The 25,628-nt window shown below is 57.2% G+C and overlaps 11 protein-coding genes across 11 annotated transcripts; 5 read left to right on the top strand and 6 right to left on the bottom strand.

The window, feature by feature from the left end:
- Positions 1-583: 583 nt before the first annotated feature.
- B0H64DRAFT_435544 (uncharacterized protein) lies at positions 584-2,099 on the top strand (the record flags this gene model as incomplete). The annotated part of the gene is made up of 3 exons (XM_062806143.1): positions 584-804; positions 865-1,864; positions 2,073-2,099. 3 exons carry the CDS (start codon positions 584-586, stop codon positions 2,097-2,099), a joined length of 1,248 nt encoding a protein of 415 aa, XP_062655292.1.
- Positions 2,100-2,479: 380 nt separating this feature from the next.
- On the bottom strand, positions 2,480-4,343 carry B0H64DRAFT_408019 (uncharacterized protein). Its single transcript, XM_062804602.1, has 3 exons — positions 3,782-4,343; positions 2,993-3,706; positions 2,480-2,886 (listed from the first exon to the last, which is right to left on the bottom strand). The coding sequence occupies exons 1-3, from the start codon at positions 3,951-3,953 to the stop codon at positions 2,585-2,587; spliced, it is 1,188 nt and encodes a 395-aa protein (XP_062655291.1). The 5' UTR covers positions 3,954-4,343; the 3' UTR covers positions 2,480-2,584.
- A 483-nt stretch (positions 4,344-4,826) lies between these two features.
- On the top strand, positions 4,827-6,428 carry B0H64DRAFT_408014 (uncharacterized protein). Its single transcript, XM_062804601.1, has 5 exons — positions 4,827-5,021; positions 5,079-5,504; positions 5,587-5,988; positions 6,056-6,123; positions 6,181-6,428. The coding sequence occupies exons 2-5, from the start codon at positions 5,201-5,203 to the stop codon at positions 6,247-6,249; spliced, it is 843 nt and encodes a 280-aa protein (XP_062655290.1). The 5' UTR covers positions 4,827-5,021; positions 5,079-5,200; the 3' UTR covers positions 6,250-6,428.
- Positions 6,429-6,935: 507 nt separating this feature from the next.
- B0H64DRAFT_468500 (major facilitator superfamily transporter) lies at positions 6,936-9,012 on the bottom strand (the record flags this gene model as incomplete). Its single annotated transcript, XM_062807755.1, has 7 exons — positions 6,936-7,033; positions 7,101-7,325; positions 7,391-7,954; positions 8,035-8,170; positions 8,244-8,642; positions 8,846-8,912; positions 8,975-9,012. The coding sequence occupies 7 exons, from the start codon at positions 9,010-9,012 to the stop codon at positions 6,936-6,938; spliced, it is 1,527 nt and encodes a 508-aa protein (XP_062655289.1).
- Positions 9,013-9,806: 794 nt separating this feature from the next.
- On the top strand, positions 9,807-11,679 carry B0H64DRAFT_366106 (pyoverdine/dityrosine biosynthesis protein; the record flags this gene model as incomplete). Its single annotated transcript, XM_062801894.1, has 3 exons — positions 9,807-10,009; positions 10,076-10,622; positions 10,688-11,679. The coding sequence occupies exons 1-3, from the start codon at positions 9,851-9,853 to the stop codon at positions 11,677-11,679; spliced, it is 1,698 nt and encodes a 565-aa protein (XP_062655288.1). The 5' UTR covers positions 9,807-9,850.
- A 1,232-nt stretch (positions 11,680-12,911) lies between these two features.
- B0H64DRAFT_330020 (DJ-1/PfpI family protein) lies at positions 12,912-13,716 on the top strand (the record flags this gene model as incomplete). Its single annotated transcript, XM_062800909.1, has 2 exons — positions 12,912-13,148; positions 13,240-13,716. 2 exons carry the CDS (start codon positions 12,912-12,914, stop codon positions 13,714-13,716), a joined length of 714 nt encoding a protein of 237 aa, XP_062655287.1.
- Positions 13,717-14,049: 333 nt separating this feature from the next.
- Positions 14,050-14,885, bottom strand: B0H64DRAFT_468485 (Ctr copper transporter family-domain-containing protein; the record flags this gene model as incomplete). Its single annotated transcript, XM_062807754.1, has 4 exons — positions 14,050-14,098; positions 14,161-14,256; positions 14,319-14,632; positions 14,778-14,885. 4 exons carry the CDS (start codon positions 14,883-14,885, stop codon positions 14,050-14,052), a joined length of 567 nt encoding a protein of 188 aa, XP_062655286.1.
- A 769-nt stretch (positions 14,886-15,654) lies between these two features.
- On the bottom strand, positions 15,655-17,675 carry B0H64DRAFT_408009 (cytochrome P450). Its single transcript, XM_062804600.1, has 4 exons — positions 17,292-17,675; positions 16,970-17,205; positions 16,510-16,875; positions 15,655-16,351 (listed from the first exon to the last, which is right to left on the bottom strand). The coding sequence occupies exons 1-4, from the start codon at positions 17,635-17,637 to the stop codon at positions 15,779-15,781; spliced, it is 1,521 nt and encodes a 506-aa protein (XP_062655285.1). The 5' UTR covers positions 17,638-17,675; the 3' UTR covers positions 15,655-15,778.
- Positions 17,676-17,818: 143 nt separating this feature from the next.
- On the bottom strand, positions 17,819-20,569 carry B0H64DRAFT_408002 (pisatin demethylase). The gene is made up of 6 exons (XM_062804599.1): positions 19,925-20,569; positions 19,675-19,871; positions 19,260-19,609; positions 19,065-19,190; positions 18,404-18,908; positions 17,819-18,318 (listed from the first exon to the last, which is right to left on the bottom strand). The coding sequence occupies exons 1-6, from the start codon at positions 20,286-20,288 to the stop codon at positions 18,190-18,192; spliced, it is 1,671 nt and encodes a 556-aa protein (XP_062655284.1). The 5' UTR covers positions 20,289-20,569; the 3' UTR covers positions 17,819-18,189.
- A 987-nt stretch (positions 20,570-21,556) lies between these two features.
- Positions 21,557-22,465, top strand: B0H64DRAFT_445799 (uncharacterized protein; the record flags this gene model as incomplete). The annotated part of the gene is made up of 1 exon (XM_062806873.1): positions 21,557-22,465. The coding sequence occupies one exon, from the start codon at positions 21,557-21,559 to the stop codon at positions 22,463-22,465; it is 909 nt and encodes a 302-aa protein (XP_062655283.1).
- A 540-nt stretch (positions 22,466-23,005) lies between these two features.
- Positions 23,006-24,864, bottom strand: B0H64DRAFT_240240 (uncharacterized protein). The gene is made up of 2 exons (XM_062799832.1): positions 24,508-24,864; positions 23,006-24,364 (listed from the first exon to the last, which is right to left on the bottom strand). The coding sequence occupies exons 1-2, from the start codon at positions 24,590-24,592 to the stop codon at positions 23,106-23,108; spliced, it is 1,344 nt and encodes a 447-aa protein (XP_062655282.1). The 5' UTR covers positions 24,593-24,864; the 3' UTR covers positions 23,006-23,105.
- Positions 24,865-25,628: the final 764 nt, after the last annotated feature.

The following is a 25,628-nucleotide window of genomic DNA, read 5'->3' as shown; positions in this document are numbered from 1 at the left end:
TCAACTTATATGTTTCTGTTTCAAGTCCCGCCTTGTGTGAGACTGCCTGTGAAATCCCGAGTGGGTCATGATTTATTGGCGGTCCTCGGGCTGCCCTGAACGTGGTGTTTCAGGTTTCTCGACTTACACCGACGGCCAATGGATCAGCCAAGACGGCACCCCCTTACCCACCCCTTCGGCACCACTTTGGGCAAAGCCACGGCAATCGGTTGCAGCTGAAGTCGGACAACGCGAAACAAAATCTTCCGCGTTTAAACTTTGTGGTGGTTCTACTGGCCATTGCCGACAGCTGGCTGAGACTTGGGCACATGGGGGTTTATTTGGGATGAGACATCATCGGTGGGAATCGTGCTGTGCTGTGCTGGTGATAACCGCGGAGCCAAAAAAAGAAAAGGGATTGGGTTGGGCTGCAGAGAGCGATCGGATCTTCCACTGAATATAATCTGCATTCCCTTTCTCTGCCCATTGACACCGTGCATTTCTCCGAGGGCTACACCAAAGAAGTGCATAGACTGCCAAGCCATCGTCAACAAGTCGAGGATACCCTCATCAACAACAGCTTGGCTAGGTCCAGCTCAAGACCATGGAGACCATCCACGAATCAAAACAGAAGACGGCTGGCACGTCCGGCGGGTTATCGGAGGCCGCCCTGTTCTCAGTCAGGCCAAATCAGTGGACGACCGACATCGTCGTGTCCGCTGCCATGGACGGCTTGACTGGGAGGTCTTCGTCACTGAAGACGCCACTGGGGAAGAAAACCAGTTTCCGAGTGCGTGAGTGGGCTAAGCGGTCGAATTCCAGTCGGTATGTTAAATGGTGCATGTTCTACTACTCCGAGAGCAGCTGGCTAATACGTACATCTAGAACGGCCGCCACGCCGGCGATGACTCCCTCCGAGACACTAAAATCACACATCAAGCACCTCGGAGGCGGGCGCCTTGAGAAAGTACAAGTCCAAGGAACAGCCAATAACACCACCCTCCTGGCACCACCACCAATGCGAACCCTGCGGCACCGGGCGAGCTCCATCGAGAGCCGATCTACGCAGTGGCTTGACTTCTACACGGGGTCACCCGATCCCAACAAACCCCAAAGCCAACCCCTCCCCAAGCAGCCCGCTTGCACGGATGCCCCACGCCAACGCCCGCGGGCCGGGTCCAACTCGAGCCTCCGCCCGGCACCACTCCGGGTACCTTCCTCCGAGAGACAAAACAACCCCAGCGGGCCGAGCCGTGCCGCCGCCAGCACACCACCGCCAGCAGCACCAAACCAAAACCCACTAGAGCGGAAGAACTCCAAATGGAAGCCTCTCCCCAACCTCCCAAAACAACCGGCCGGGACACGCCCAACGAACGAGCCCGTAACACCCCCCAACAAACAACAAGACTCCGACCCAGCCTACCCAGCATTCCTACCCGTCTTCCGCTTCGACAGCCCCCCGCCCACACCAGACAGCAGCACGGGCATCGCCGCCATCGCCAAAACATACGCAGACAAAGAGGAACAAACACCAACACCAGAGAAGACGACACCGCCTCCCGCCGCGCGACCCCTTATGTTCAACCGCCCCCTCCAGCCCCAACCCCAACCTAAATCTGACCCCGGACCCGCACCTGCACCTATCCCCGAACCGAAAAGAGAAGCACCTATCCCCGAACCGAAAAGAGAAGCACCTATCCCTGAACCGAAAAGAGAAGAGCGGGCGCGTCACCCAACCCCCAAGGCCTATGAGGCGGAGGTGCTGCTGCCGCCGCGGCATACGCGCCAGGAGCGGATCTGGCTGCATGTGAATTACCGGGGGGAGGCACCGTTTCTGCAGGCGTGGGGGCTGGATATTGGGACGGTGGCGGATCGGGTGGAGGGGGTGGGGATTTTGAGGGAGTTGATGAAGGCTGATGAGGATGGGGAGGGTGGTGGTGGTGGTGTTGATAGTCGTGGTGATGGGGGTGGGGATGGGAAGGGGGGGGGTTGTATGGGGGTTGCGGGGTTGGGGGTGATGATTTGAGTGTTGGTTTGAGGCTTGTTTGAGGCTTATTTGGGGAATGGGAGGGTAATAAGTGGGATGTGATCAGATGGGGCCCAAGTCGTTTTGGGATTAATGGAGGTGGACTATACTGTACGTGTTGGAAGATATGAAATTGTAATGCAGAACACGACCGTCGCTGTCTATCCCCCGGTTCCAGACGATGGAGAAGAGCTGGATGAGCGTTGCTCTATCGTGCCACCACAAGCGTAGGATATCCGGGCAAGCACGCTGAGGCTGTCGGACAATGAGCGTGATGACATAGGCGAGTTGGACTATACCGAGCCGTCTACATAGTAGATGGCCATCCGCTAGCCAAGACCAGGCTAACCTTCAGCGAGATAGTTGGGAACGTATTGTGCATTTCGAGAAATGTCTGAGGATAGATGCTGCAGCCGTTCCACTAGAGGACGGGATTGTCCACAACACCGTCCACCAGGTACATAGAACAGGCAGTCGAAGAGGAGTGAATGTTTATTGAATGGCGACAATAGGCAGTGAGCTAGCATTCTTGGAGCAATCAAAACATCAAACAAACTCGGTTGCCGAACCCCCAGTGCTTCAGTGGGCCATTTCTTGACCCCCCATTCCCATGGCCATGCTGTTGCCCCCCACAGCCGTCTTGCTGCCCCCCATGGCCATGCCGTGTTTATCGGGGCCAGCATCGGAGGCTCCATTAGAATTGCCGTCAGTAGCCCCAATGGCTTCGGCCTTCTTCAGACGGAGTGCTTCGGCCTTGGAGATGCTCTTCGGATCAAGATACGGAGCCTCACCAATACCCACAGCGCGGTTACCAGAGCGCTCGCCGAGATCCATGTAGTCAAAGGTGGCACGGTGGAAGAAGCTGCGGTTATCCCAGATGGCTAGTTTGTATTAGCCATGTTTTTCTCTCTCCAGGGTCAAGGTGAATGGTGAATGGTGAATGATGAACGGTAAACGGTGAAAGGAGACGAGTGAAGCGCAACTTGCCAATATCATGTGGGTTCCTCCACCTGAATCTGCACTGCAGGTCATGGTTGTCCTGGATCATCCCGTAGAACTTCTTCAGGAGCTCCTCGGACTCGTAGGGGTTGACCTCGTTGATGCGCTTGGAAAACTGGCCGACGGCGAAGATGCTTTTCCAACCCGTCACCGGGTTCGTACGCACAACAGGATGGACGGCCGTCAGGGCGGCCCCCACATTCGCCGGGTTCCCCCTCTCCCCTTCCTCAATCTGCTCGCCTCTATTGCGGATGGCCATCAGCACGCAGTCGGCCCGGCAGGTGACGGTCAGGCCGTCCACAAAGTCCTGGTACGGCTTGGAAAGGCGGTTGTACAGCTCGTAGCCTGATGCCCACAGGGTGTCGCCGCCCGTCTCGGGGAGCTTGATCACGCGCAGCGACGTGTAATCGGCAGGGACGGGCTCGAACTGGATGTCGGTGTGCCATTCGGCCGCGTCGAAACGTCGCTTGTCCATGTTGGGCATCTTCTCAAACATGTACTTGAAGCCGACCGAGTTGACGTAGCTAATCTGTCTGTCGGGCGTGCCCCCCTCCGGCACAAAGGCCGGTGCCAGGGGAAAGATGTGGACGGACGACTCCTTGGGCTTTCCAGCCAGTTGTCCGAGCCGGTGCACGAAGTCCTTTTGCAGTTCGTTGCTGAGGTTCGTCTGCGCCCTGAAGAAGACCACCCCCCTTCTCGAGACTGTTGATGCCTTTGTTAAACTCTGTTGTGCTTGACCCTACTTTATTCCGTTCTTTTAGGCGGGGGGTGACTTACTTGTGATGGCAAGGTCACGCAGGAGGTCATCGGCATTCTCGGCATTCATGAGGTCGTCGACGATGTTGACATGGGCGTACTCGCGGCCAACCTCGGGCGTTGTCTCCTCAAACGAGAACTTGTCCAAGGCACCGCTTAATTCCAGCGGCACGCAATGCTGAGACGTTGCCATGGCGTGATATGCGTGGGTATGGGTACTGCGTATACTGTGTTTTGTGTATTTAAATATCCCTGATTTGTCGAGATGTTTTCTCTTGACATGCAGTTCTCTGAGTTTAGTACTGTAAGAAACTTGAGGAAGACGATGTAACCCGAGGATTATATGAATATTCGGGCTTGGTCTTACTTCCTGTGTCCCTCTATCTGCGTGCACCCGTGGGGAGAACAAGAAATGGTGTGCACGTACTATCTGTCGGCGACATGGACGCGTCCTGGGGTCCCAACATGTGAAGGAAGCTGGGCATCCCGAACCAGGTTCAGCTACCTGGTTACCCAGAATAGTGAATGGGATTCCGTAGCTAAGAGTGGCAGTTGAATGCTAGCGGGACCATTAGGTCCTCCCTCCCCTCCCGGGTGCCCCTTTGCCCCCCTCAATCTGGTCACACCTCACACACAATCCATCCTGTTGTACGACAGTAAGCTTCCTCGCGCCACTATCACAGCCCTTCAAGGTTCTTCTGCGACCGGTATGCGCCACAATTCTATCGTGGGGAGGAACTCGGTACCAAGGCAGGGCTATGAAAATGCTTAGCACTTTTCACTCCCCATCATTGGCGCATCATACCCACCTCTCTGAGCGGAATTGAGCAAGAATGTGACCTCGTACATGTAGGAGGGTAGCCAACCCGGATTTTCGACTGCACTTTCACATGTTTACATGCAAGCATGTAACGTCGGTACCGAGCTGCTGGCTACCAGGCTACGGAAGACGAGAGGGACAAGACGGACAGAGACTGCTTCCGGGGACACTCGTATTACAAGCGAGCTAAGGTGGGTGAATATCGAAGAGGCCCGCATGACCAAGCCACTCAGCAACTCGCCGCGCAGCTGCCGCAACACCCTTGAAAATGAAGACTTTGATGTACCTGATCCATCGTCATGCTGGTCAAGTCTCGGCGCACGGCTTTCCAACGCGGTTGCGGTACGAAACAATACCGCGGCAGGTAGTATAGCGCCTCTACGCAGTATCAGCGAAGCCACCGGTGGGACTCACGATTGCTATTTAAGGAGGCTCATTCTTCTAAGCGTCCGGCATGTCAACAGCTGTTGCCGATGAGGACGCATCCATACTACCGACCTTTCTTACCGAGTTCTCGTTCCGAGTCGATATCGGCACACCTCGCATCAACTTCTCACCTCTCACTCACCACGCACAAGTCCCAGAGCCAGTCCAAAAGACCACCAAAACCCGTGGAAAACATGACACCCCCCCGAGCTTTCGACTTTAGCGGTGAAGTCGCCATCGTGACCGGGGCCGGCTGCCGGATGGAAAACGAGCTTGGCAACGGCAGCGCAACGGCGGTCCTCCTCGCACGCCATGGCGCCCGCGTAGTGGTGATCGATCGCGACCCGGCCGCTGCTGCCGAGACCAAGCGCATGATCGATGAGGAGGGTGGCGTTGCCGAGACCGTCCTCTGCGACGTGACGGTAGATGCCGAGTGCAAGGCCGCTGTGGCAAAGGCGGTCGAGCTTTTTGGCAAGGTCGACATCCTCGTCAACATCGGTGAGTGGCCGTGACGTGTGCGGAACCTCAACAGCCCAGCCAGGGACAGCGTTGGGTTGGCTGACTGTGAACAAACCAACAGTGGGCACGGGGGGCGCCCAGGGCACCGTCGACAAGGTGGATCTTGACGAGTTCAACCACGACATCCATTACAACGTAACCAGCATGGTGCAGATGGCGCGCCATGTGGTGCCCGAGATGCGCAAGAACGGCAAGGGCGCCATCGTGAACATGAGCTCCGTGTGTGGGATGGTGGGCGGAAGCCCTGGTGTTTTCTACGCCACCTCCAAGGGCGCCATCATCCAAATGACCCGCGCCATGGCCGGTCACCACGGGCCCGACGGTATCCGCGTCAACTGTGTCTGCCCGGGCATGGCATACACACCCATGGCACGCTGCCGGGGGATCTCCGAGGACATGCGGGAGGAGCGCAAGAGCCTTGGCTTCCTCAAGTACGAAGGAACGGCGCAGGACATCGGATACGGTTCGTTAATCCTTCCCTGCCCCCACCCTAACTGCGGCGGATACCTACTGATCGGGGCAATCATCAGCCATCGTGTTCTTGTGCAGTAAGGAGGCGAGATGGATCACGGGGGCCATTCTGCCCATCGATGGAGGGGTAAGCTGGTCTTTCCCTTGTGCTTCCCGAGGGAAGCCTCGCTGACATGTCTGCCAGTATACCGCTGGAAGAGTGGACCATCCCAAGATGGGAAACATGGCCATGGCTAAGAAACAGGGAGAGTGATGTCAAACTCAGGTACTTAGGTATGGGGTAAGAGCGGGAGTCCATCTACCCGGTGACGGTGGGTATGCATGTCTCTAGCACCTTAGCGTGGCGGTCAAGCAAAGGATCCGATTTGAAAGTGCACAACAACATTCAATAATTAGTGACTGTTAGGCCCCGGTGATGTGGGAGCCGGAAACCTCATCCGGAGTTAAATTTACCAAGAAGACGAGGGGGCTAGGCACATCCACGCATGCATGACCTGGTAGCGAATCTTGGCGAGGCCTCGCCTGGGATTGAAGGATGCAATGCGGCGAAGCATGTGGTGTGGAAGCTGCATGCAGTGAGCCAACGTTAAAAGTCCCATCCTTTTTGTGGCTTTGAGCATCCATCCGAGTCTCGGGGGCGGTGGAATTCAGTCTTGTGTGCTCGAAGAGCCGCACCAGATGCACTCGCAATGTAACAGAAGAAATGGTGAACGGCCAGTGGAGAAACTTATGGTATGGTTATGGAGAGACTCGAGGTATGTGACCTCTCGTGCCCTGTCCGGGGGTCCAAGGGCACCGGGTAGTTTGCTATGATAATAATACTACTTTACTCTATGGAAATGTGCCCAAATTAGAAGAGTAAAATCCCGTCATCAAATGAACTCCCGTCAGGCTCTGCAACTAGGCTTCACCGGATAAGCAAGATGCTCTCCACGTCGGTCAGACTTCAGTAGCCTTTTCGTCTTCTTTCGGCGACGAGGATCCGCTCTTTTGTGGTGGTGTAAGTGGTGATTTGGCCCTCCAGCGAGGGCCATAAACTGACAGAGCTGGTTATGTTGTCAGCCGCTGCGTGGAGCCACAAGACCATAGTAGTAAGTCACTTACCCAGAGCTCCGCTGCCAAAGGTGACCAAGTCCAGCAACGCGAAGCCGGTGAAGTACCAGCCAATGCCCATTTTGGCTATCAAAGGCGGCGCAACAACAGCAGAAATGGCCGCAGCCGGGTTTCTGAACATGCTCTCAAGGGCCATGGCACCAGCAGATGCTTGAGGAGCGCACTCGGTCAAGAAGGCAAAGGTCACGACGAGGACGGACGACATGCCCAGTCCGACTATCTCAATCTGTCAGCGAGCGGGTCGTCGTTTTCCGTAATACCCTCCCTGCGACGTCACATACCCAGGGATGTTGCCGCCAACACGGCGGCAGGATGGATGGTGTTTTGGACCATCCAGCCGTACATGATAGAACCAGCCGAACACACCATGGCCCCCCACATTTGGTCCACGAGACGAAATTCTGCCGCAACATGACCGTCAGCGGACTTCTTTACCATACGAGCACGGCGCCAGTCGGAAAAGCGGCCGGCGAGGAGGGACCCCGTGACGATGGAGACGCCTAGAGCCAGATACCCACCGCCCACAGCCGTGACGGACCACTGGTATTGTTGCGTCAATATGGCAGGCAAACTGACAGCGACGGAGAAATAGTTGGCAAACAGGAAGGCCGTATACAGGGCCGAGATGCTGATGGGCGGGTAACAAAAGAGACGCCAGAAAGTCCGGGCCGAAGGCTTAGGGGGCGGGGGACCACGCTCCGATTCAGGGGCTAGCGGCGAAACCAAGCGTGGCGGCAAGAGGATGATACCGATGTTGGCGTACAGGCTTCCGTTGCCAACTCGACATCGAAGCGTTTCGGGAAAGGCGAAAACGATAATAAGCCAAGCAACGCCGACAGCGATCGCTGTTCAGGTTTTGATCCCAGTCAGTTGTTCCCCTCCCGGGATTTGGTTTAACCCCGGCAGCACACTCGGCGGAACATACCCAAAACCCCAAACGTCCACCGCCACGAGGCCTGTCCCGTAATGACACCTCCTAGTACAGGGCCGAGCGTCGGTCCAAGGTTCGGGCCCATCAAGAAGATAGACATGGCGAAGCCCCTACAGGCCGGCTCCGTGACCTGTTCAAGAATCAGTAGCTGGCAGGCAAGCGGAAAGAAAGAAGGCCAACGAGTCTGGAAAGGGAATACGAACATCGGCCACCGTTCCAGCACCCAGCGACATGACGGACGAGCATCCAAACGCCTGGACCATTCGAAGAAAGAGCAAGGCACCGAAGTTGGCGGGTAACGCAGCCATAAGGACGTTGGAGACGATATAGACGAAGAGAGCGATGATATAGAGCGGCCTTCTCCCCTTCCAGTCGGCAAAGGACGACCAGAAAAGGCCGGCGAAAGCACAGACGGCCATGAAGACCGACACGGTAGCATTGATTGCGGCATTGCTCACCCCGAACTCTTTTTCCAACACGGGTAGAGCGGGAAGATAGATACCTCCAGCCAGGGGACCGAGGAAACCTGCGGCGCTGGCGATGCCGATGATGAAGCGCCGCCGTGCCGGAGAGAAGCCCGAGTACGGCTCGGCGCCGGGGACCTGTTGTTTTGCTTCGGTTCCGCTCATGGTTGCAAAGCATAGGTAGGTAGAGAGGTACACAGGGAGAAGTTGAACTTTCGGGATGACTCGAGCACTCCTTTGTGTGCAGCGTGCTCTGTCCTAGACGCTACAGGGCCCTCCAATCTTCAAGCCATTCTCCTTGCTTATCCGTTCTCTTGCTCTCTCTTTGGTTCTCATCTCACTCTCGCGTATAACTTGCGCTGACGTGGTGGGGGACCCTTGCTCGAAGCGGCCATGGACGTTGAACGTCTGTGGGAAGGAAGATGGGTGCGGTCAGGAGCCATGTATTCCGTACGTAGGTATGTACCTACGGTACCGAGACACTGGTACTTTGCAGGAATGAGTGCATTGTGGCTGTCGCACTGCACCCCCGATTGGCTTCCATTGACCAAAGCGCTCATGCATCAGACTGGAACCAGAGCCGGGCTACATACACGCCGAGGATCCAGAAATGGCCTTGAATCCTGCGAACCAAAGACCTCGTGCCCGGTCAAGGACATGCGCCACATGCGCACCTTGAGAGCACTCGTATTCTGTGCCCGAGTAGTGCAAGGGTCTGCGTCAGCCCGCATCTCCTCCTCCTCAGCCTTCTGTGCTGTCTTCACCACACTACACTAGACTGAGAGCGAATCGCGGGTTACGACGTTGCATTCCGCGGTTACACACTACCGACAGGGCCACTACAACCCTTCCGATCCCCCACGTGGCCCACGGGCTACTATCAAGTTGCTCATCACACCGGTGACCGCAGGAGGCCGAACTGGGACACCTCATCGGGTCAAGGTGAAGTCGTCATACGCTTGCCCACGAGTGGAAAGGCTTCGCTTCTTAGGAGGATGGGGGTCTGGGGGGGGGGGGGGGACAAGCAAGAGATGCCTCGTCTAGGTGTTGAACATGTTGGAAGAACATTAGGGGCCCAGGGGTTGTCTCCGGCTGCCTGAACGCACGACGATGTCTAAGCGCCAGGGCAGCAGCCACGGGGCGTGAACGAATAATCCTCCAGATAACCACATTGCTGGCCTTGCGTTACGTTATTGACCTCGCTATCAGCACGTCAGGAGGGCAACTCGACGCAAAGCGGCAAGGTCTTGAGACAACCTTCTCATACCCCAGCCTGCCTAACAAAAGCTCCAAGTCTTGCATGTCTCACAGCTAGACAACCAGCCTTGAGCATATTTCTCATCAACATGAATGACCTGAGCGCTTACCATCGATTCTGCTGTGCTTTTGTCCGAGCACAGGATGGGGAGCTGTTCTCCTGCACTGGACCGTTTGAAGAGGTCGTTCGAGAGCACTGGGCCCATGTCTCGGCCGCGGTGGCTTCGCCCTCGGAGCAAAGACCCCTTGTGCCCCCTGGTTTCAGCAAGGCGGCTCATGGACAGCCTGATCTCAGACGGCCATCAACAAACAAGTCACTCATCAAGGTCGACGCGATTCACCATGACATGCTGGAACTTTACGAACGGCACGACGACAGAGAGCACCGAGACACAATCCTCGGCATCATTCTCCAACGACCTTCGGATGCAGAGACCGGCTTCGATGACATCTTTGCCAGCCTCATGCTCGACGGTGTCCGGCTCTTCACCTCCTCGGCGCCTCAAGGCCAGCCTTCCGACACCGAACCCGAGCTGCGGGCAGTCGCACACAAAATCACCGATCTCTTCGACACCCGGCTGAGGTATCTCAGCGAGAATGACAAGTGGAACGACCGCGGGCGGGGATTCTTCTTCGGCTGGGTCTACGAGTTTGTGCGGCGCGGAGCGAGAGTCGAGTTCTGTCTGCCGGCCTTTCCTTGCAAGTCGTCCAACCCCGACAAGGTGGTGGGCGTGGTGCCCGACCGAGGGGAGCAGCTTGCGCTCCAACATCTCGACTCTTTCATAGAGGCCATCGAGGGTATCTACGAACCGGGTGCCAAGTTGTGGATTGTGAGTGACGGTCATGTATTCAGCGACTGCAGTGAGTCGTCCCCCCCTTTTTTGAGAGGTAAAACGCTTCCTAATTCATCCTGACAATCTCGACAGTCGGCGTCGACGACGACATAGTCGACCTGTACAGCGCCGAGCTAATCAGCATGTATGCCGCAATCAGAAAGCGCAGCAGCGGAAGCGCAGACCGAATCGGCTTCCAATCCCTCATCGACATGTTCGGTCTCGCGAACTCAACAGCCGAGATGCAGCAGTGGCACGCTCTACAACTCCCCTCACCCGAAGTCCACATCCCCACACAACGCACCCGCGCAGCCGAGCTCAGCCGGCAGATGCTGCTCCGCGCGGGCCGATCGAACGACCGCCTCCTGCGCGCGCGCATCACGTCGGGCGACGACCACAGCACCCTGAAGCTCTACCGGGGCTTCTCGCGCTTCATGGCCGAGGACCTGCGGCTCAACCGGCACACGCGCCACCTCAGCCGGTGCAAGCTCAAGAAGCTGGCCGCCAAGGTCGCCTTCGAGATGCTGCAGCGCAACGAGGCCTACTCGAACCTGGTCGAGCTCTTTTTTCCCCACGCCGTGCGGCTGTCCATCCACGCGCATGACAACGCCGGGCCCAAGTTCGGCATCCGCCTGTTCGGCCTCGATGTTAGGGCCGTTGAGCAGCTCAACGGCTCGGACGACGGGCCCGAGATGCGCTCTGTCGATCTGTTGCATGTTCCGACGCCGTGGCATAACTGCCTCGCCCTAGTCGTGGCCGGGCAAGGTGGCGGTGATGGTGGTGGTGGTGGTGGCGGTGCCCTTGTCATGACCAAGTCCAAGGTGGTGAGAGACGCCCTGTCCGAAGGCGCCTTGAGCGGCGGCTGGGCGGACGAGGGCCACCAGGGCGTGGCGGGTTGTTTTCGCCTGCAGAAGAAGCTGGCACCTCGATGCGAGGTCTCGGCTGAGTATGCAAAGCGGAGTTGGGACGCCGAGGACATGCTTGACTGCTGCGACCCGGGGAATCCTTATTTCTGGGGGCCTGAGGCGGGCTTCGAGGTCGATATGCGCCACTGGCGCGCGTGGGCCGGCAGCGGTCTGTTCTGAACGCGTGGTTCTGAGATTGAGACTTGAGTTATTGTCATTGCTTTCTTTGTCGTCAAGTTTTACTGGGGCTGGTTTATTTTCCAATACTGATTACGTACCTACCTTGGTTAAAGCCCGACAGTCGTTGTTTTGTCGACCATCGATCACGGTGGCGTCAGGGGGGACGCTAGGTTGGAGGAGGGGAGGAGAGGAAGGGAAGGGGAAGCGTACGAATTAGACGACGCGTTTCATTATTTCTTCGCAGCCGGCGTAATCTCTCGGTACCTTAGCCAGCTAGGTACCCGTCAGTCTTTTGGTCAAGCAACGAGAACAGTTCCATTCGCAGCAATTGCCTACGTCCACTGGGCTTCCACAGTTAGCTGTCACAGGCTTTTGAACACACGGCAAGAACAGATGAATCATGAAATGGAGAGAGAAATCAGAATCAAGTTGGGTTGCTGTCGATCTGCTATTCTGCTTTGATAGCGCCGAGTGCCCAGAGGCAGTGCTTAATGTGTTGGTCTTGTCGGCAATGTTGATACTGCCTTAGGTACCTATGCCAGTCGCAGAGCGGAATGGATGCCGGGCTGGATTTGACAGGTCTGAATGGACAGTAGGTCCTGTGCTTGGTATGGTAACCGTCCATGTCAAGCAGTGTTGCGGCATGCGCTAGCAATGCAGTTGGCTGCTTGTTTGGGAATTGTGCTCAGGAATTGTGCTCAAAATGGCTCATGAATACACCCGTCCTTGGGGGCCGCGTTCGGACATGTCCAGCCGTTAATTACACCAGCCGTGTCCGGTGCGTCAGAACCAGAGTGCTGGAAAAGGGGGACAGCGGTACCGTGAGAACCAGGACCAGGTAAATGAGACAGTTAATTGCAAGTAACTGATGCGCGAAGAAATGATGGGCGTGCGGTTGACGTCGCCCTTCTTAAACGGCCTGTCATATCTCCCAATGCGTCCCCTCGTAACTATTTCTTCCCGGATCCCATTTCGTCTGCTATATGGGCAACTAGACCCAATACAACGTTCATCATGCTCTTTCGCGCCGTCTTGCTTCTCCTCGGGATCAGTTGCCTCCCTGTTTCGCTGGGGTCCAGAAACGAGAACCATGGATGTAAGTCGTGGCCCAGTCGAGAGAGAAAGGCGGCGTGCTATCATATCTAGGGGGAAGTAGGGGGACTCCCTACGTGATGAAGGAAGGCAGCGGCTGCTGCCCCGGTGTCAAAGGGGAAGTCTGCTGACGAGGCACTATGAAAACCTACGTACCAGGCAAGCCGCCGAAACCGAAGCCGACCCCGCTGCCGCCGATCAAGTACGGCATGATCCTGTTCCGGTCGTTTGAGCCGCTCGACGTGTTTGGACCGCTCGAGGCTCTGCACATGCTGTCAAAAATCCGTCATTTGCAACTTTTTCTCATCTCCGAGACCATGGAGGTGGTGACCACGCAGCCCGTGGTAGCAGCTATGAACCCGATGAATTCGACTATGGTGAGTGCGGATGAGCAAGTACCCTTTAATTCTTCCAATCTTTGCATGAAGCGAATCGGCCAGAATTGCAACTAACCCCACGCCTTTTCAGTACCCAACGCTGCCGCCAACCCATACCCTTAGCACGGTTCCGGACGACCTCGACGTTCTTATGATCCCCGGCGGCCTCGGTACTCGGTCCCCTCTCATCAATGCCACGATCGATTACATCGCCGCCACGTATCCCAAGGTGAAGTACCTCATCACCGTGTGCACCGGTTCCGCCCTCGCCGCCAGGGCGGGCATCCTTGACGGCAAGCGTGCCACGACCAACAAGGCTTCGTGGGATGCCAACGTGATATATGGCCCCAAGGTGAAGTGGGTTCCGCGTGCGCGGTGGGTCGTCGATGGGAATGTCTGGACATCGTCAGGCATATCGGCGGGGATAGATGCTACCCTCGCGTTCATTGAGGAGATGTATGGGAAAGAGAATGCGACCTATGTGGCGAATCTGATGGAGTACGAGAGGCATGGTGATCCGAACCGGGATCCGTTTTCGGACGTTTTCAATGTTGCTGGCGCGAAGTGACTGGATCTAGGTGTGCAGAGAGCAGAAGGAGGTTCCATTTGTAGCCATATGTAGACAGAAGTTGACGAGCCCCTGACCATCTGCCTTTCGAGGCATGTTAGGCTACCTTGATTAGCAGTACTTCTTGGACCATGCCCGACCTGTCGGGACTCATATGTAAATACTTTCAAGGATTTGTGACTTCTAAACCTACACCAGAAAAGGCTTTCTCCACGTTGGTTGCGTGTCCTATCCAGCTGCAAATCAACAGGCGCAATTCCACACAGCACAGCCCGTACTACGCGGTCGCTATGTCCGAAAAAAGAAAAAGAAAGAATAGAAAAGAAGAGCCTATCAACCACAGCACACTGTGGCCTCCTTTGCGGCGCTTGTCTGGCCATTGCTGCGGTTGTGAGTTAGCATGCCACATTTCCGAACTCGTCAAAGGACAAGGGGCCGTCTCACCTGACCCCGAGATACTCCCACTGGAAAACAAAGGCACCGAGGAAGGAGCCGATGAAAATGCAGATGATGATGTAACCGTTGTAGTACATGGCGAGCCTGCCGCGTGGTCGCCTGTCAGCACGAAGTCATGATATGGGGGAACCGGGGAGTGGTCATACAGCATGACGAAGTACGCAACAGCAAACTGGACCATATGAAGAAGCGCGCGCATAGCCTGTTGCAAAACGGTCGGTCGAAAACCCGGGGCGGCCGCCGGCAAAGCGGGAGAGCCAGTGACCTTTTGTGCAGTCGGCGCTGCGGAGTGCTGACGGAGGAGGAAACGGTCGTATTCCTTGACGGACCGGCGAAGAAGCTCAAGCGACATCACCAAGAGGAGGACGCCGATACAGGAGCCTGCAAATACGCTCGTCGAGGTGATCTTCCAGGAAGACGCGATGAAGCATGAGTCGATCGTGTACCAGTTCCACAACATCTGCCAACCGGCCCGTGTCAGCACTCCTCCAGATTCCTCCTCCTCGCCGAGAGCGATTGGAAATCATCACCACGTTGGAGAAAGGAGTGGGAAATAGAGACGCAGTTTAGGTACTGTCTCGCTTTCGAGAGGGAGCTCTTCTCACCGAAATCTTGCAACCGCTGCCACCCATACCTCCCATACCTCCTCCTCCCATGCTCGTGGTCGCCGCGGCGGCCGGGGCCGTAGTCGTGGCAGGATGTGACATATCCATCTTGACAACGCGATGATGGCCCGTCCGTTCGATGGTCAACGAGTAGAGCTACACGGCAAACTTGGAGAACTGGAGGATAGAGAGCTAGAAGAGAGAGAACCGGAGAGAGGTCTGCAGGCAAAACACGTATCGAGAAGTACGATGCTATGCGATAACAGGGCGAAAGTACCATGACAGAGCACATGGAACAGCTCTTGAATAAGGTACTCGACGCGGTTGCCCAAACTCGCCCTTAGACTCCCACCAAACAGCCACTTTCACACCCCAACTGTCCGCAGGGTGACGAGCGAGTTTGAGAGCATTGTGGCGACAGCCACACCCAGACATGTCAGCCATTGCACCTCCTCTACACCCGTCCAAGCATGGGGGGCACCCTTGTGTACCGCAATGTACTGTTACACCAAAGCGCGCCTGCAAGAACAAGGTATGCATCCCCCAGGACCCAACGCAGCGGTGCAGCTATTGCCGCTAGCCCAAACTCAGTGCAACTTTACGGTAAGCCCTATCGATATTGGAGACAAGGCTGGGGATATTCTCACACACGGGCGTAAGCGGATCAAACTTGTTCAAGTGACGAGTGCCTAAGTGGTTAGTGTATATTCCTTTTGTGCCTATCGGCCCCCGTACGCGGAGATCTCATTGGTACATACATGAGTAATATCTCAGGAGGTACGTAATTAGGTAATCTCCTTTGCATACCCAAGCTCCTCGCTGGTTGTACCCCCACTCGCCCCCCCCCCCCCCCCCCCCCCCCCCTTTACATAAGACCGCCGCAATCTCGAGCGTTCCTCCATGTATGGCTTCGGGGCTGGAAATTCAGTCTCAGTGCTCTGGGATACAGGGGTCCGGCCTTCGGGTCGACAAGCGCAGAGGAAAAGGTCAGCACAGTGGCGCTAGATAACGCGGAAAGAAGGGGGGTAAGAAAAGGAAGAAAAAAGCCCCGAGGAAAGGCAAAAACGACCTACGGGCGTCTTCCGATCTTCCCACCCCGGATCCAACGACCAGCGAAAGCGGCCAACCAGCACCCACAACGTCACGCGCATCTCAAACATGGCAAACCTCTCGCCCAAGCACGCGCGTTTCCCGCCGTGGAAGGAGATGAACTCGCCGCGCGCACGGCGCAGGCGGAAGTGCTTCTGGACGCTCTCGCTCGAGTCACCCCAGCGCTCGGGACGGAACTCGCAGGCGGCAGGGCCCCAGGCCGCCGCGTCGCGGTTGGTCGAGTAGCAGTTGTATCCGACGTAGGTGCCGCGCGGCACGTAGATGGCGCCGCCTAGCATGGTGTCTTTGGCTGCGCGCCGGTTGATCAGCTGCCCGATGGGTGGGTAGAGGCGCAGGCTTTCGTAGATTACCGCCGTCATCAGTGGCAGGTCTTGCAGCGCCGCGGCCTCGGGCAGCGGGGCGTCATGGTCTGCTGCTGCTGCTGCCTTGTCGCGGATTTCGTCGAGGAGCTGGTCTTGGACTTGCTGGCGGTTGAGGTCGGTGTGAGACCGCGTCAGTAATTGGTGTTCGGAGGCGTCACGTCAACTCTACCGTGCTGTATCGTTCATACATGGCACGAGGAACGCGCGGGAGTGGTCGGCAAAGGGGAGGAAGGTGGTAAGCGGAGCTGGAGGGGTCGTACCGGATGCTTGGCCAACAGGTAGAGCATCGAGATCATGAGTAGCTGCGGATTCTCCTGGCCCGCTACAAACGTGACGGTCAGGTTGTCAAGAAACTGCTTCTCGGTCCAGAGGCTCGACTCCATCGCTGCGAGTAAACGAGCACCCAGCTTGTCCGATTCGAGCCCGGCTACAGGTTTCTCGACATGGCTTGCTACTAGAGCGCTTTTTAGCTGGTTCTTGAAGGCTGTGACCATGTTTCTGGCCCGTTTTCTTCCCGGTAGCGGTAGCCGGTCTAGGATGGGGAAGTTCATGAAGATGGGCTTGAAGATTTCTCGCTTGACTGCCATCTGTAGCGCATTGATAGCCACTTCATCCGACTGAAGAGTCTGGCGCGAGGCAAGGGGGAGACACCCAAACCCGATGGTCAGGGTACCATACTGGCACAGCACTAAACGGGGAGGGGGGAGGGAGAGGACTCACAGGCAGTTCTGTCTGAAGCAGTACGGCGGCGCAGTTGGCCACCGAGTATCTCTGCAGCAGAACCTGCACGGGGATGCCGCCTTTTCCGGCCCTCTTTTGCGCCGTCTCAATCAGGCCGCACAGCAGAGACGCATTATTTGCCAGTGTGTCGACCTCAAAGGGACGTTGAAGACCTGGCTTGATGACCGACTGGTAGCACTTCCAGGCCTCGCCTCGGCTCGAGATGATATTGTCGCCTTAATTGCAATGACGGTCCGTTAGCATAGCTCCACCCACAGCAGTACGCAACTCCCATCTGTTGCATCGACACGGCAGCGCTCACCAAGAAAGTCAGCCAGGACACTGTGGGGGATCTTCTTCTGGTTCCCCGACTTTTGGTAGACGTCCTCGTGCTTGAAGATCTCCAGTAGATAGGACGGACGGTGGACGAGAATGTTCCACTGGGCACCGAAGAAGAGCTTGACGGCGCCATGCCTATGGAGCGGTCCTTCGATGTACTTTCTGAATATGTCGGATTGGTCCACATCCTTGAAAAAGGGGATCAGCGCCACCCAGAAGGGGACGGCCGGCACATTGTGCGGGTATTGGGGAGGCAGGAGAAAGGCCCAGTAGACTGAGCTCACAAGCAGGGCTGTGAGCAGTAGCAGTTCAAAGATGAGCACGATCATATTTGTGCTCGTGTGTTGCTGACGGGCCTCGGGCTGTGACAAACGCATCAGTGTTCGAGTTGGTTGCGGCAAGGGTCCCGCCATTTATAAGTTGCGGGCGCAACCCTTATGCATCTAACCGTTTGTACACCGAGTGCCCAATTATTCCAACGGGTGAATAGCTAGAGCTGAGTACAGGAGGCAGCGGCGACAACGTCCAGCGGATATTCGATTCCCGCAGCTCACAACAGCGGCTAGTCGTCTTCGTCATGACTGGGTGACGTGCTACCCCGTTCATTTAATTACAAGTGAATGGCCTCGGATGAATGAAAGACAGCTAGGTACGGATACATCGTATCACATCACAGGGGTATATCGCAGTTTGACTGAAGTGGCACTGTTTCCGCCCCAACGTACCAATCCATGATATTGAAGGTGCCGATGATATTGACGACAATGACCTCGACGACAGCGATCCCTATCCCCAGTATAACACCGACTCCAACAACGAAGGTGAGTCGTGGAAACTTTGAAAACTTTGAAAACTATAACCATACCCCGTCGCGCCTTGCGCTACGCCACCGACACACTCTCCCGCGGATGGGCCTTGAGCCAGAAATCATGCTGCTCGATAACATTCCAACAGCGAGAAACCCAGGGCTTCTCCGGCTTCATCACCTCGAACTCATACCGGCGGAAGAGCTGTAGCAGTCTCACGTTAGCCTCACATCCATACATCCCCACGACAAACCCCCCCCCCCCCCCCCCCCTTAAACTTCAAACTCACCTCAAAAAGCGCCTTCCTAAGCTCCATCATCGCGACCGCCCTGCCCAGACACTGATACCGACTAGCCCCCCCAAACACCATATCCACCAACGTCTCCATATCCTTCGCCCTCTCCGACCCCTTCTCCACCTCCAACCACCGCTCCGGCCGAAACTGGTCCGCATCCTCCCCCCACACCTCCTCCACCCGCATCAACCCGACCGCATTCCACCCAATCTCCGTCCCCGCGGGAAGCACCACCCCGTCCCACACATCCCCCTCGGGAGGGACGACTTTGGTGGACAGGTCATTGCCGGGCGGCAGCCAGCGGAGGGTCTCGCGGATGATGGCCGTGAGGTAGGGCTGGGCGCGGGCGGTTTCGTCGCGGATGACGGCGTCGAGGGGGTAGGGGCCGGTGGTGACGGTGTCGATTTCGGTTTGGAGGGCGCGCAGGACGCGCGGGTTGGTCGAGATGAGGAGCATGGCGCTGCGGATTGCGGTGGCGGTCGTGTCGGAGCCGGCGAGGCTGTGGGGAGGGGAAAGGTGGGGTGGGTTAGTATTGATCGGTGGTGGCCTTCTTGGGTGGTCTTCTTGGGTCGTCTTCTTGGGTCGTCTTCTTGGGTGGTGGATGGGATGGGATAGGAAGGGGTTTGTCTGCCTGGGTGGGTACCTATGCACTTACAACTGCAGGACAATCTCGGCCTCGACTTCCTTCTGCGTCAGGCCGCGCGCGACAAAGGAGCCCAGCATGTCCCGCTGGACTTTCTTGTTGCCCCCGAAGCGCTCGGCGGCAGTTTCTTTGGCGATTCTGTGAGGGGCGGTGTGGTTAGTGTCATGGATACAGTTGTGTGTATATAATAAGAGATGGATCACTCACCCCATTAGCCTTCCCAATCCATTCTTGTCCCCGGCCTTGGGGAACAGGCGGTTGAGGAACGGCAAATTGACAAAATTGATGAATTCAGGGAAGTTGAGCAGCATCCCCATCACGGGTAGCTGTTTCTCGATGATGTCAATGTAGTTGTACACGTCCGAGTCGGTGGCTAGAAAGCCGAGTGGCTTCCCAAAAGTGAGGTGGGCAACCACGTCGGTGGTGAGGTACTGGGCCTTGCGGCCGAAGTCGAAGGCCTTGTTGTGGGCGATGTACCGCGACTGGAGGAGGTTGATCAGGGACAGCACGTCCGAGTCGACCTTCTCCTCGACCCCTTCGACCTCCTTGCCCGAATACTGGATGCCGAGTGTTAGCATACCAAGCACGGCTGCTAATCCATAGAATAGGCAATGATACGTACGCCGTGAATCATAATGGTGCGGAGCCGGTTGTGTTCCTTATCATCGGTGACAGAGAGGACGTGGTCCTTGGCTGGATCCAACCGGAAGCCCTTGAAGCGCTTCGACCGCACGTACGGAGACCGAACGGCCATGATGCGTCTCCAGAGGTGCCAGTCTGATGTGAGGAGCGTGTTCGGCCCCACCCGCGCGAGACGGCCTGGGAGTGTTTAGAGGCGGACGGGACGGTATTGTGGGGAGCTGGGCCCTTACCATATTTGCTCTCGACTTGCCGCATCCGCTCAGTTATCTCGCCACTTCGGGCCATTGGGACGAGCCAAAACCATCTTGAGAAGCCGGCAAAAAAGGGGCCGGGGATATGGCTAAGACGGTACCACCGGCTTAGTCGCCGGGCCAAGAAGGTAACGACAAGGAGTGAGCCCAGGAAGAGTCCCAGTTCAAACCTATGTTGCTCAGAGAGCATGAGGTTCACGGCGTCAAGGATTTGTTCCGACATGATAACTTGAGGCGGCGGGGGGGTTCGCCACCTGTGGAAGGTTGCTTGCTTAGACGAGACGGAGGATGAGGACACAAAGGGGAGGGCGCAACCCATATGCCGGTCTTTATAACGCAGCATCCCCCATCGTGAGACCCTGAGAACCCCCCCACAGTATTATCCGCTGTCACCCCTCTTCCGACGGCACGGGGCCGCTCCCGTTGCGTCCCCGGGGCTGCGATGACACCTCGTAAGCAAGTTTTCTCCCAGTGGAAAGGAAGGACCCATTTTCGATGTGAAGAGGCTCGCAAATGGATTAGCATGGGTGGGGGCAAGGGGGGTCCTTTAGGAACATGGATCAAGAGCGGTGCCAAGTGCCAACGCATGTACTCGAAAAGTCGACTAATTCTGAACTAATCCTGGGGCGCCAATCCAGCATCTTGTCACAGACATTGGGTTGGCCGCTATGTATGCAGTATGATGCGTGGGTGGCGAGGATCCGAGCCTGCCTCGAGTTACATTCGGCTTCGTTATTCTCCGGTGCGAGGACAACGAACTCATTACGACGGTCGTGTTTCTCGTCACCTTTCCCGTGTCACCCATCCACTTGTATTGACACGGCACTGCATATTGGCGGAGATCACTACCTTGCAATCACACTGTCTCTGCCTTCGTTACTCTCCCTCCAACCAACCGCCCGCCTCAGACTGGACTCACCCCGGCTAGTTGAGGGGTACCCAGTCCCTCATGGGGTGCATTGCCGTATCATCGCTGAGGTATTTATCATCGACGAGTAGCCTCGACCATTGCCCTTGTGTAGAGTCTCCAATGCGGTCTGGATAACCTTTTTATGCTTGGTGATTGAATTGTTTACCCCTAAGTGGTCAAGTCGGAAAAGGGGTAAAACATGCGAACTCATCAAGAAACAGGCAAACGATGAGCCCTTCCCACATATTCTCTTCACACTAATAAACCTCAATATCCCCCCTCTGTCGATGGCGTATGACTTATCCGTAGAAGTTCCCTCCACTAAAGGCCGAGTCTAGACCCGGCATGGTTGAACCAGGGTGACCTTGCATAACCGGGCCAGGCCGGTGATAAGGCGAGACTGCGAAACCTCGGCTTGATGCCGAGAAATTTTCCATCCTTCGCTACGCTTCTAGACGCCTCGGCGGGGTCTGCGTGCAACCGTTGAGCCGTGACACTGTCGTCACTGTTTGTGAAAACAAGAGAGCTCCCCATTCCGATAGCATATTAGAAATTAGAGCTCAAACAATAATTGCAATATGGAAGGGCAATCTCAACAAGAATCTGATGAATTAGATCATGGGATGACGAGGCCGCCATACGCCCGCTCCCATTCTCACGGATTCGAGACAGACGCCAGGAACAGCATGTCACGAGATACAATGTATCCGATGGAAGGCAATGGCCGGCCGTTGCACTTGCAAGCCGGCAGCTATACTGCCCACGCACGCTCAAGCTCCAGGACGTCCTGGGACGGGGTCCGCGTGCCTCAACCTTCCAGCCGCACACCCTCTCAGTCACCACCACAATCTCCGGTTCGGCGCAGCAACCGACCACGGCCAGCCTCCGCCATCAGCCTCCCGGACCACGCCCTCGGCAGGCCAACGGCACTCGCCAACCGATGGAGCTACGACCGGGAGCGGATGCCGTCGCCGCCGCCCCCAGCCCGCGGCTCACGGCCAGGGACGCCGCTGGACGACTGGGAAGCCCTAGAAGCGGCCTTCTCGCGGCCGGCCAGCACGCTCATCGAATCACGCTCCTCCACCCGGCCGCCATCTATCCTCAGCGCATCGGCCGAGCTAGGCGGCCACTCCCACAGCGCCAGCACGCCGACGCTCCGGGTCCACCCCCCACCGCCCGGCGACAACCCACAGCCGCACCCACAGCAATACCCACAGGAGCAGCAGCACCACCACCCCAGGCCGCGACAGCCGTACCACCTGCTCACGCCGCAGGAGATGGAGCTGCTCGCCCACCCACCACCACTCCAACCCCCCATGACCGCCTCACCACACTCACCAGAGTCCCCCCTACCTTCACCATCACCAACCCCCAAACACACCAACCGACAACCCCAACCCCAACCATACACCACTGCCAAAAACGACAACAATAATAATAACGATACCACCAGGAACGGCACAAACGAAAAAGAAAGTAGCTGCACCAACCTCTGCGAGCTGACACCCGCACGACAAGTCTGCGGGCGGTTCGGGGCCTGGGTGGTGGGGATGGCGATACCCGTGACATTTGCGGGTGTGATGGGGTGTATGTTGGGGGTTTGTCGGTGACATTTGTTATGTTTTTCTCCTTTTTCTTTCCTGTTTAGTTAGAAGGGGCAGAAGGGGGGCTGGTTGGTTAGTTGGTTAGTTGGTGGGGGGGTGGACGGATGGGGGGAGGGGGTGGGATGGTGAAGTGATAGGGCTGGGGAGGGGGGTGGGGGGTGGCGTTCGATGGGTATTGATACGTAAAGTAGGCCGGGATGGTCGTCATTGAGGCTGAGAATGCTAATGGAGGACGGTTCAACGTACCTGGCATCATCCACGTGTTGGGACCGTGGGGTTGGGATGAACAGGTGTTCGGTGGAGCATGGAAGCACGACTCTGGAAGCACGACGACACGAGCAAGAGGTTTTGCAATGTAGTAGAATTGCGGGCGCTAAACTCAAAGCTATAATAAACAGCAGACGCTAAAACTCCATGATATAGACAAAGTAAACCAGCGAACGCCATGTACCGGGCCCCTGAGCCCAACCAACCAGACAACGCTTTCCCAGTGGCCGTCAACTCCCATAAACGCCTTCCCTATCATCCATCCCTCTTTAAAGAGCAAAGTAGGGTATCCACATTAGCCAGAAAACCCGCTAACCGACCAAAGACGTAAACAGAAAAGGCTCAAAGCAAAACCAAACACATGCTGCCGATCCGAAACTCAAAACACAAGATCGGCTTCCGTTCGTGACCCCTGGTCGGGCCGTGAAGGCGACGTGGGTGTACTCCCCTCGTCCCTGGCGCTGTTGCTCTCCCACAACTCAAAGCTCTCGGCGGCACCATCGATCCCGGCAGCTACCAGCGGCTGTTCGCTGCCTCCCATGATGTCATCCACATCAACCCCGTCGACGTCGCCAAGGCTGACTTGCGGTGGCGGTGGCGGGAGCATCGCCCCGGCGCCGTCTTCAGCTAACCACCGCTGCTCCTCTTCCCCGTCTTCCGGGAGGGGAGGCAGATCTCGCGGTTGCTGCGCAGCTTGACCGGCAGCCCCTTCGCTGACCACCGCCTCGGGATCTTCCTCATCGCCGGGGATGATGAACACGCTGGAGCTATCGCAGCCGTCGGCGTAGAAATCCACCACGTTCATCTCACAGAGCGGACCGCGCCCCTTGAGCAGCAGCACATCCTCGTCAATGTCGACGGCATCGCGGGAGGCACCCCGCGCCGAGGATGTCTGGCTGACGTCCTCCGGGGGCGGGATGTTCTCCTTGTCCCGGCCCTCGGCGCGCTCGCGCTTGGCGCGGCTCTCGGACTCCTCGTCGCTGCTGATATCAAGGGTACAGGTGCCGTGCTGGAGGAGGTTGGTCATCTCCTGCTCGGGGGTGTCCTCGTGAATGTCGAAAGACCATGAAGATGCCTGGTCGGACGTGGGGATAAAAAAGTCGAGGGCGGCGTTGGAGGCGGCAGCGGCCCTGCGTCTGCTCTTGGTGGGGCGCGAGCTGCCCGAGTAGCCGGGGATAGTGCCCTTGAGGGCGGTATCGAGAGAGAACGGGAGGCCGGCCTTCAGGGAAAATGACGGAGGGTCCGGGCGCTGGTTGCGGCGGCGGGAGAGGATGCCGACGCGCTTGGAGGGGCGGGTCGGTGAGCGGCCGGCGGGGGCCGTCAGCGGTGAGGGTGCGGGTGCTGCTGCCGCGGTCTTCGCCTTGAGCTGAGCGGTGGGCGACTTGGGCTTGAGGATGTTCCGTGACACGGGCGCAGACGCGAGTCGGCTGGGGGGGCTGCTGAAGACATCCTTGACCGCCGGGGAGGGAGAGGCCCTGGCTAGGGTGAAGGCAGGAGGCTTGTTGAAGCTCTTGCCCAGGTCACCCCAGAAATCGGCACCCTTTGACCGCTTCGAAAAGAGGACAGGGGCCACGTTCTCGGAGTCGTCAGTGTCCTCCACCTCGGTAGCTTTCCGCTTGATGGGCGAGGACGCGATTGCTTCGACATGTTAGCGTGCGCCCTAGCGGGAGAAGGGGGACGACGGGCGAGACATATGGGGAGATACAGGAGTACATGCTCAAGGGCACGGGTATACGAGTGGGGGTTGGTGGGTATGGGATGGGTGAAGGACGGCGACATACCATTCTGCCTGTTCTTGACGCTAGCCAAGCTCTTCAACCGTGCGCCGTCGACAGGAGCGAACGGCTGGCGGGTGAGGGTTGCCATGATGGGGAATGGCGGACTGATGTCGCTGTGAAAACGAAAGTGACAACGCGATGCTGGAAGCTCCACGCGCGACCCGATTGTTCTCCGCGGGCAACAAACAATTGCGCGGTGGTGTTTGTTAACGGCACTATGTGCGCCAGAAGGGACAGTCTCCGCTTTCTGAGACTCCCGACGAAACGAGTAGAGACGAGGGAGAGGGCAGGCGGCGGGGTTCCCTGTTTAGGCGAGGGCGAGGGAGAGGGAGCGCGTTATTCTTATCGCGCAGGTGGCCTGGTGAAACGGCCGGCCGGTCAAGACGGTCTCGTTTTGTCGCGACAGCTCTGGGGGGGCCGAATGGCACTCGACACGAGCTGGAGGGGTGGGACTGGGGTGGTGTGGGATTGTGGGAGGCAATGCGCGCTGTTGCGACAGGATTGAGAACTCTGATCAAGGTTTCAAGTGATACCCGAAACTGGGAATGATCTTTGCGGTCTTTTTGGTATGTGTGTGGTTTGGCGAGGCGCTTGCTTGTGTGGGTTGGAGGGTAGCAGCGAGTGGGAGATGGCTTAAGTAGCAGTAGAAGAAGGGGTTAAATTGGTATGCGCGCGAGGGAGGCGCGATGTGAATCGACAGGGTCCCGTGGGCGGTGAGGTTGAGAACAAGGTGCGTGGAACAGAACAGCACAGGGGAGGAGCGATGTGGAAGTGAACAGGGAGGAGGAAGAAGCGGAAAGTACGAGCAGGGGAGGACCCGGGGTTAAAAGGGAAACGTGAAATGCTCCAAATGCTGCGACTCCGTAGATTGTTCTGCGCACACTCCCGCAGAGGATCCAAAGTGACGGCAAATGGATGGCACTCGACGTTCCGGGTCTCAGACAGATGGGCGTGAGGGAGCTCCTCGTGCTGGTTGGCGCATATGCAGGGTTAAGATTGGGCTGCTTAACGTGCCTTTTCGTGGTAAAACCTAACTAACGCGTGCCGCCCTGGGTGTCCCGCCATGTACCGGTCCTGGTTCCAATCACAGCGCCTCTATCGCCTGTGGAGAGGGGTCCTGGCTT

The sequence above is a fragment of the Chaetomium fimeti genome (genome assembly GCF_033439085.1).
Source record: "Chaetomium fimeti strain CBS 168.71 chromosome Unknown B0H64scaffold_8, whole genome shotgun sequence".
Taxonomy (NCBI): Eukaryota; Fungi; Ascomycota; class Sordariomycetes; order Sordariales; family Chaetomiaceae; genus Chaetomium; species Chaetomium fimeti.
The sequence above is the reverse complement of the archived record's forward strand: the minus strand, read 5'-3'. Positions and strand labels throughout refer to the sequence as shown.

Bases quoted from the DNA above. Each gene is read 5' to 3' on its own strand.
- B0H64DRAFT_408019 (XM_062804602.1), bottom strand. From the start codon at position 3,953: ATGGCAACGTCTCAGCATTGCGTGCCGCTGGAATTAAGCGGTGCCTTG. The intron at 3,707-3,781 runs GTAAGTCACCCC...AGGCATCAACAG, and splicing joins GCGTGACCTTGCCATCACAA to TCTCGAGAAGGGGGGTGGTC. The intron at 2,887-2,992 runs GCAAGTTGCGCT...AATACAAACTAG, and splicing joins GAGGAACCCACATGATATTG to CCATCTGGGATAACCGCAGC.
- B0H64DRAFT_408014 (XM_062804601.1), top strand. From the start codon at position 5,201: ATGACACCCCCCCGAGCTTTCGACTTTAGCGGTGAAGTCGCCATCGTG. The intron at 5,505-5,586 runs GTGAGTGGCCGT...ACAAACCAACAG, and splicing joins CGACATCCTCGTCAACATCG to TGGGCACGGGGGGCGCCCAG. The intron at 6,124-6,180 runs GTAAGCTGGTCT...CATGTCTGCCAG, and splicing joins TTCTGCCCATCGATGGAGGG to TATACCGCTGGAAGAGTGGA.
- B0H64DRAFT_240240 (XM_062799832.1), bottom strand. From the start codon at position 24,592: ATGGCAACCCTCACCCGCCAGCCGTTCGCTCCTGTCGACGGCGCACGG. The intron at 24,365-24,507 runs GTATGTCGCCGT...AACATGTCGAAG, and splicing joins CGTCAAGAACAGGCAGAATG to CAATCGCGTCCTCGCCCATC.
- B0H64DRAFT_408002 (XM_062804599.1), bottom strand. From the start codon at position 20,288: ATGCTGCGTTATAAAGACCGGCATATGGGTTGCGCCCTCCCCTTTGTG. The intron at 19,872-19,924 runs GTAAGGGCCCAG...AAACACTCCCAG, and splicing joins GCAAGTCGAGAGCAAATATG to GCCGTCTCGCGCGGGTGGGG. The intron at 18,909-19,064 runs GTAAGTGCATAG...CCCTCCCCACAG, and splicing joins GCCGAGATTGTCCTGCAGTT to CCTCGCCGGCTCCGACACGA.
- B0H64DRAFT_408009 (XM_062804600.1), bottom strand. From the start codon at position 17,637: ATGATCGTGCTCATCTTTGAACTGCTACTGCTCACAGCCCTGCTTGTG. The intron at 17,206-17,291 runs GTGAGCGCTGCC...ATTGCAATTAAG, and splicing joins TGTCCTGGCTGACTTTCTTG to GCGACAATATCATCTCGAGC. The intron at 16,876-16,969 runs GTGAGTCCTCTC...GCCTCGCGCCAG, and splicing joins TGCTTCAGACAGAACTGCCT to ACTCTTCAGTCGGATGAAGT.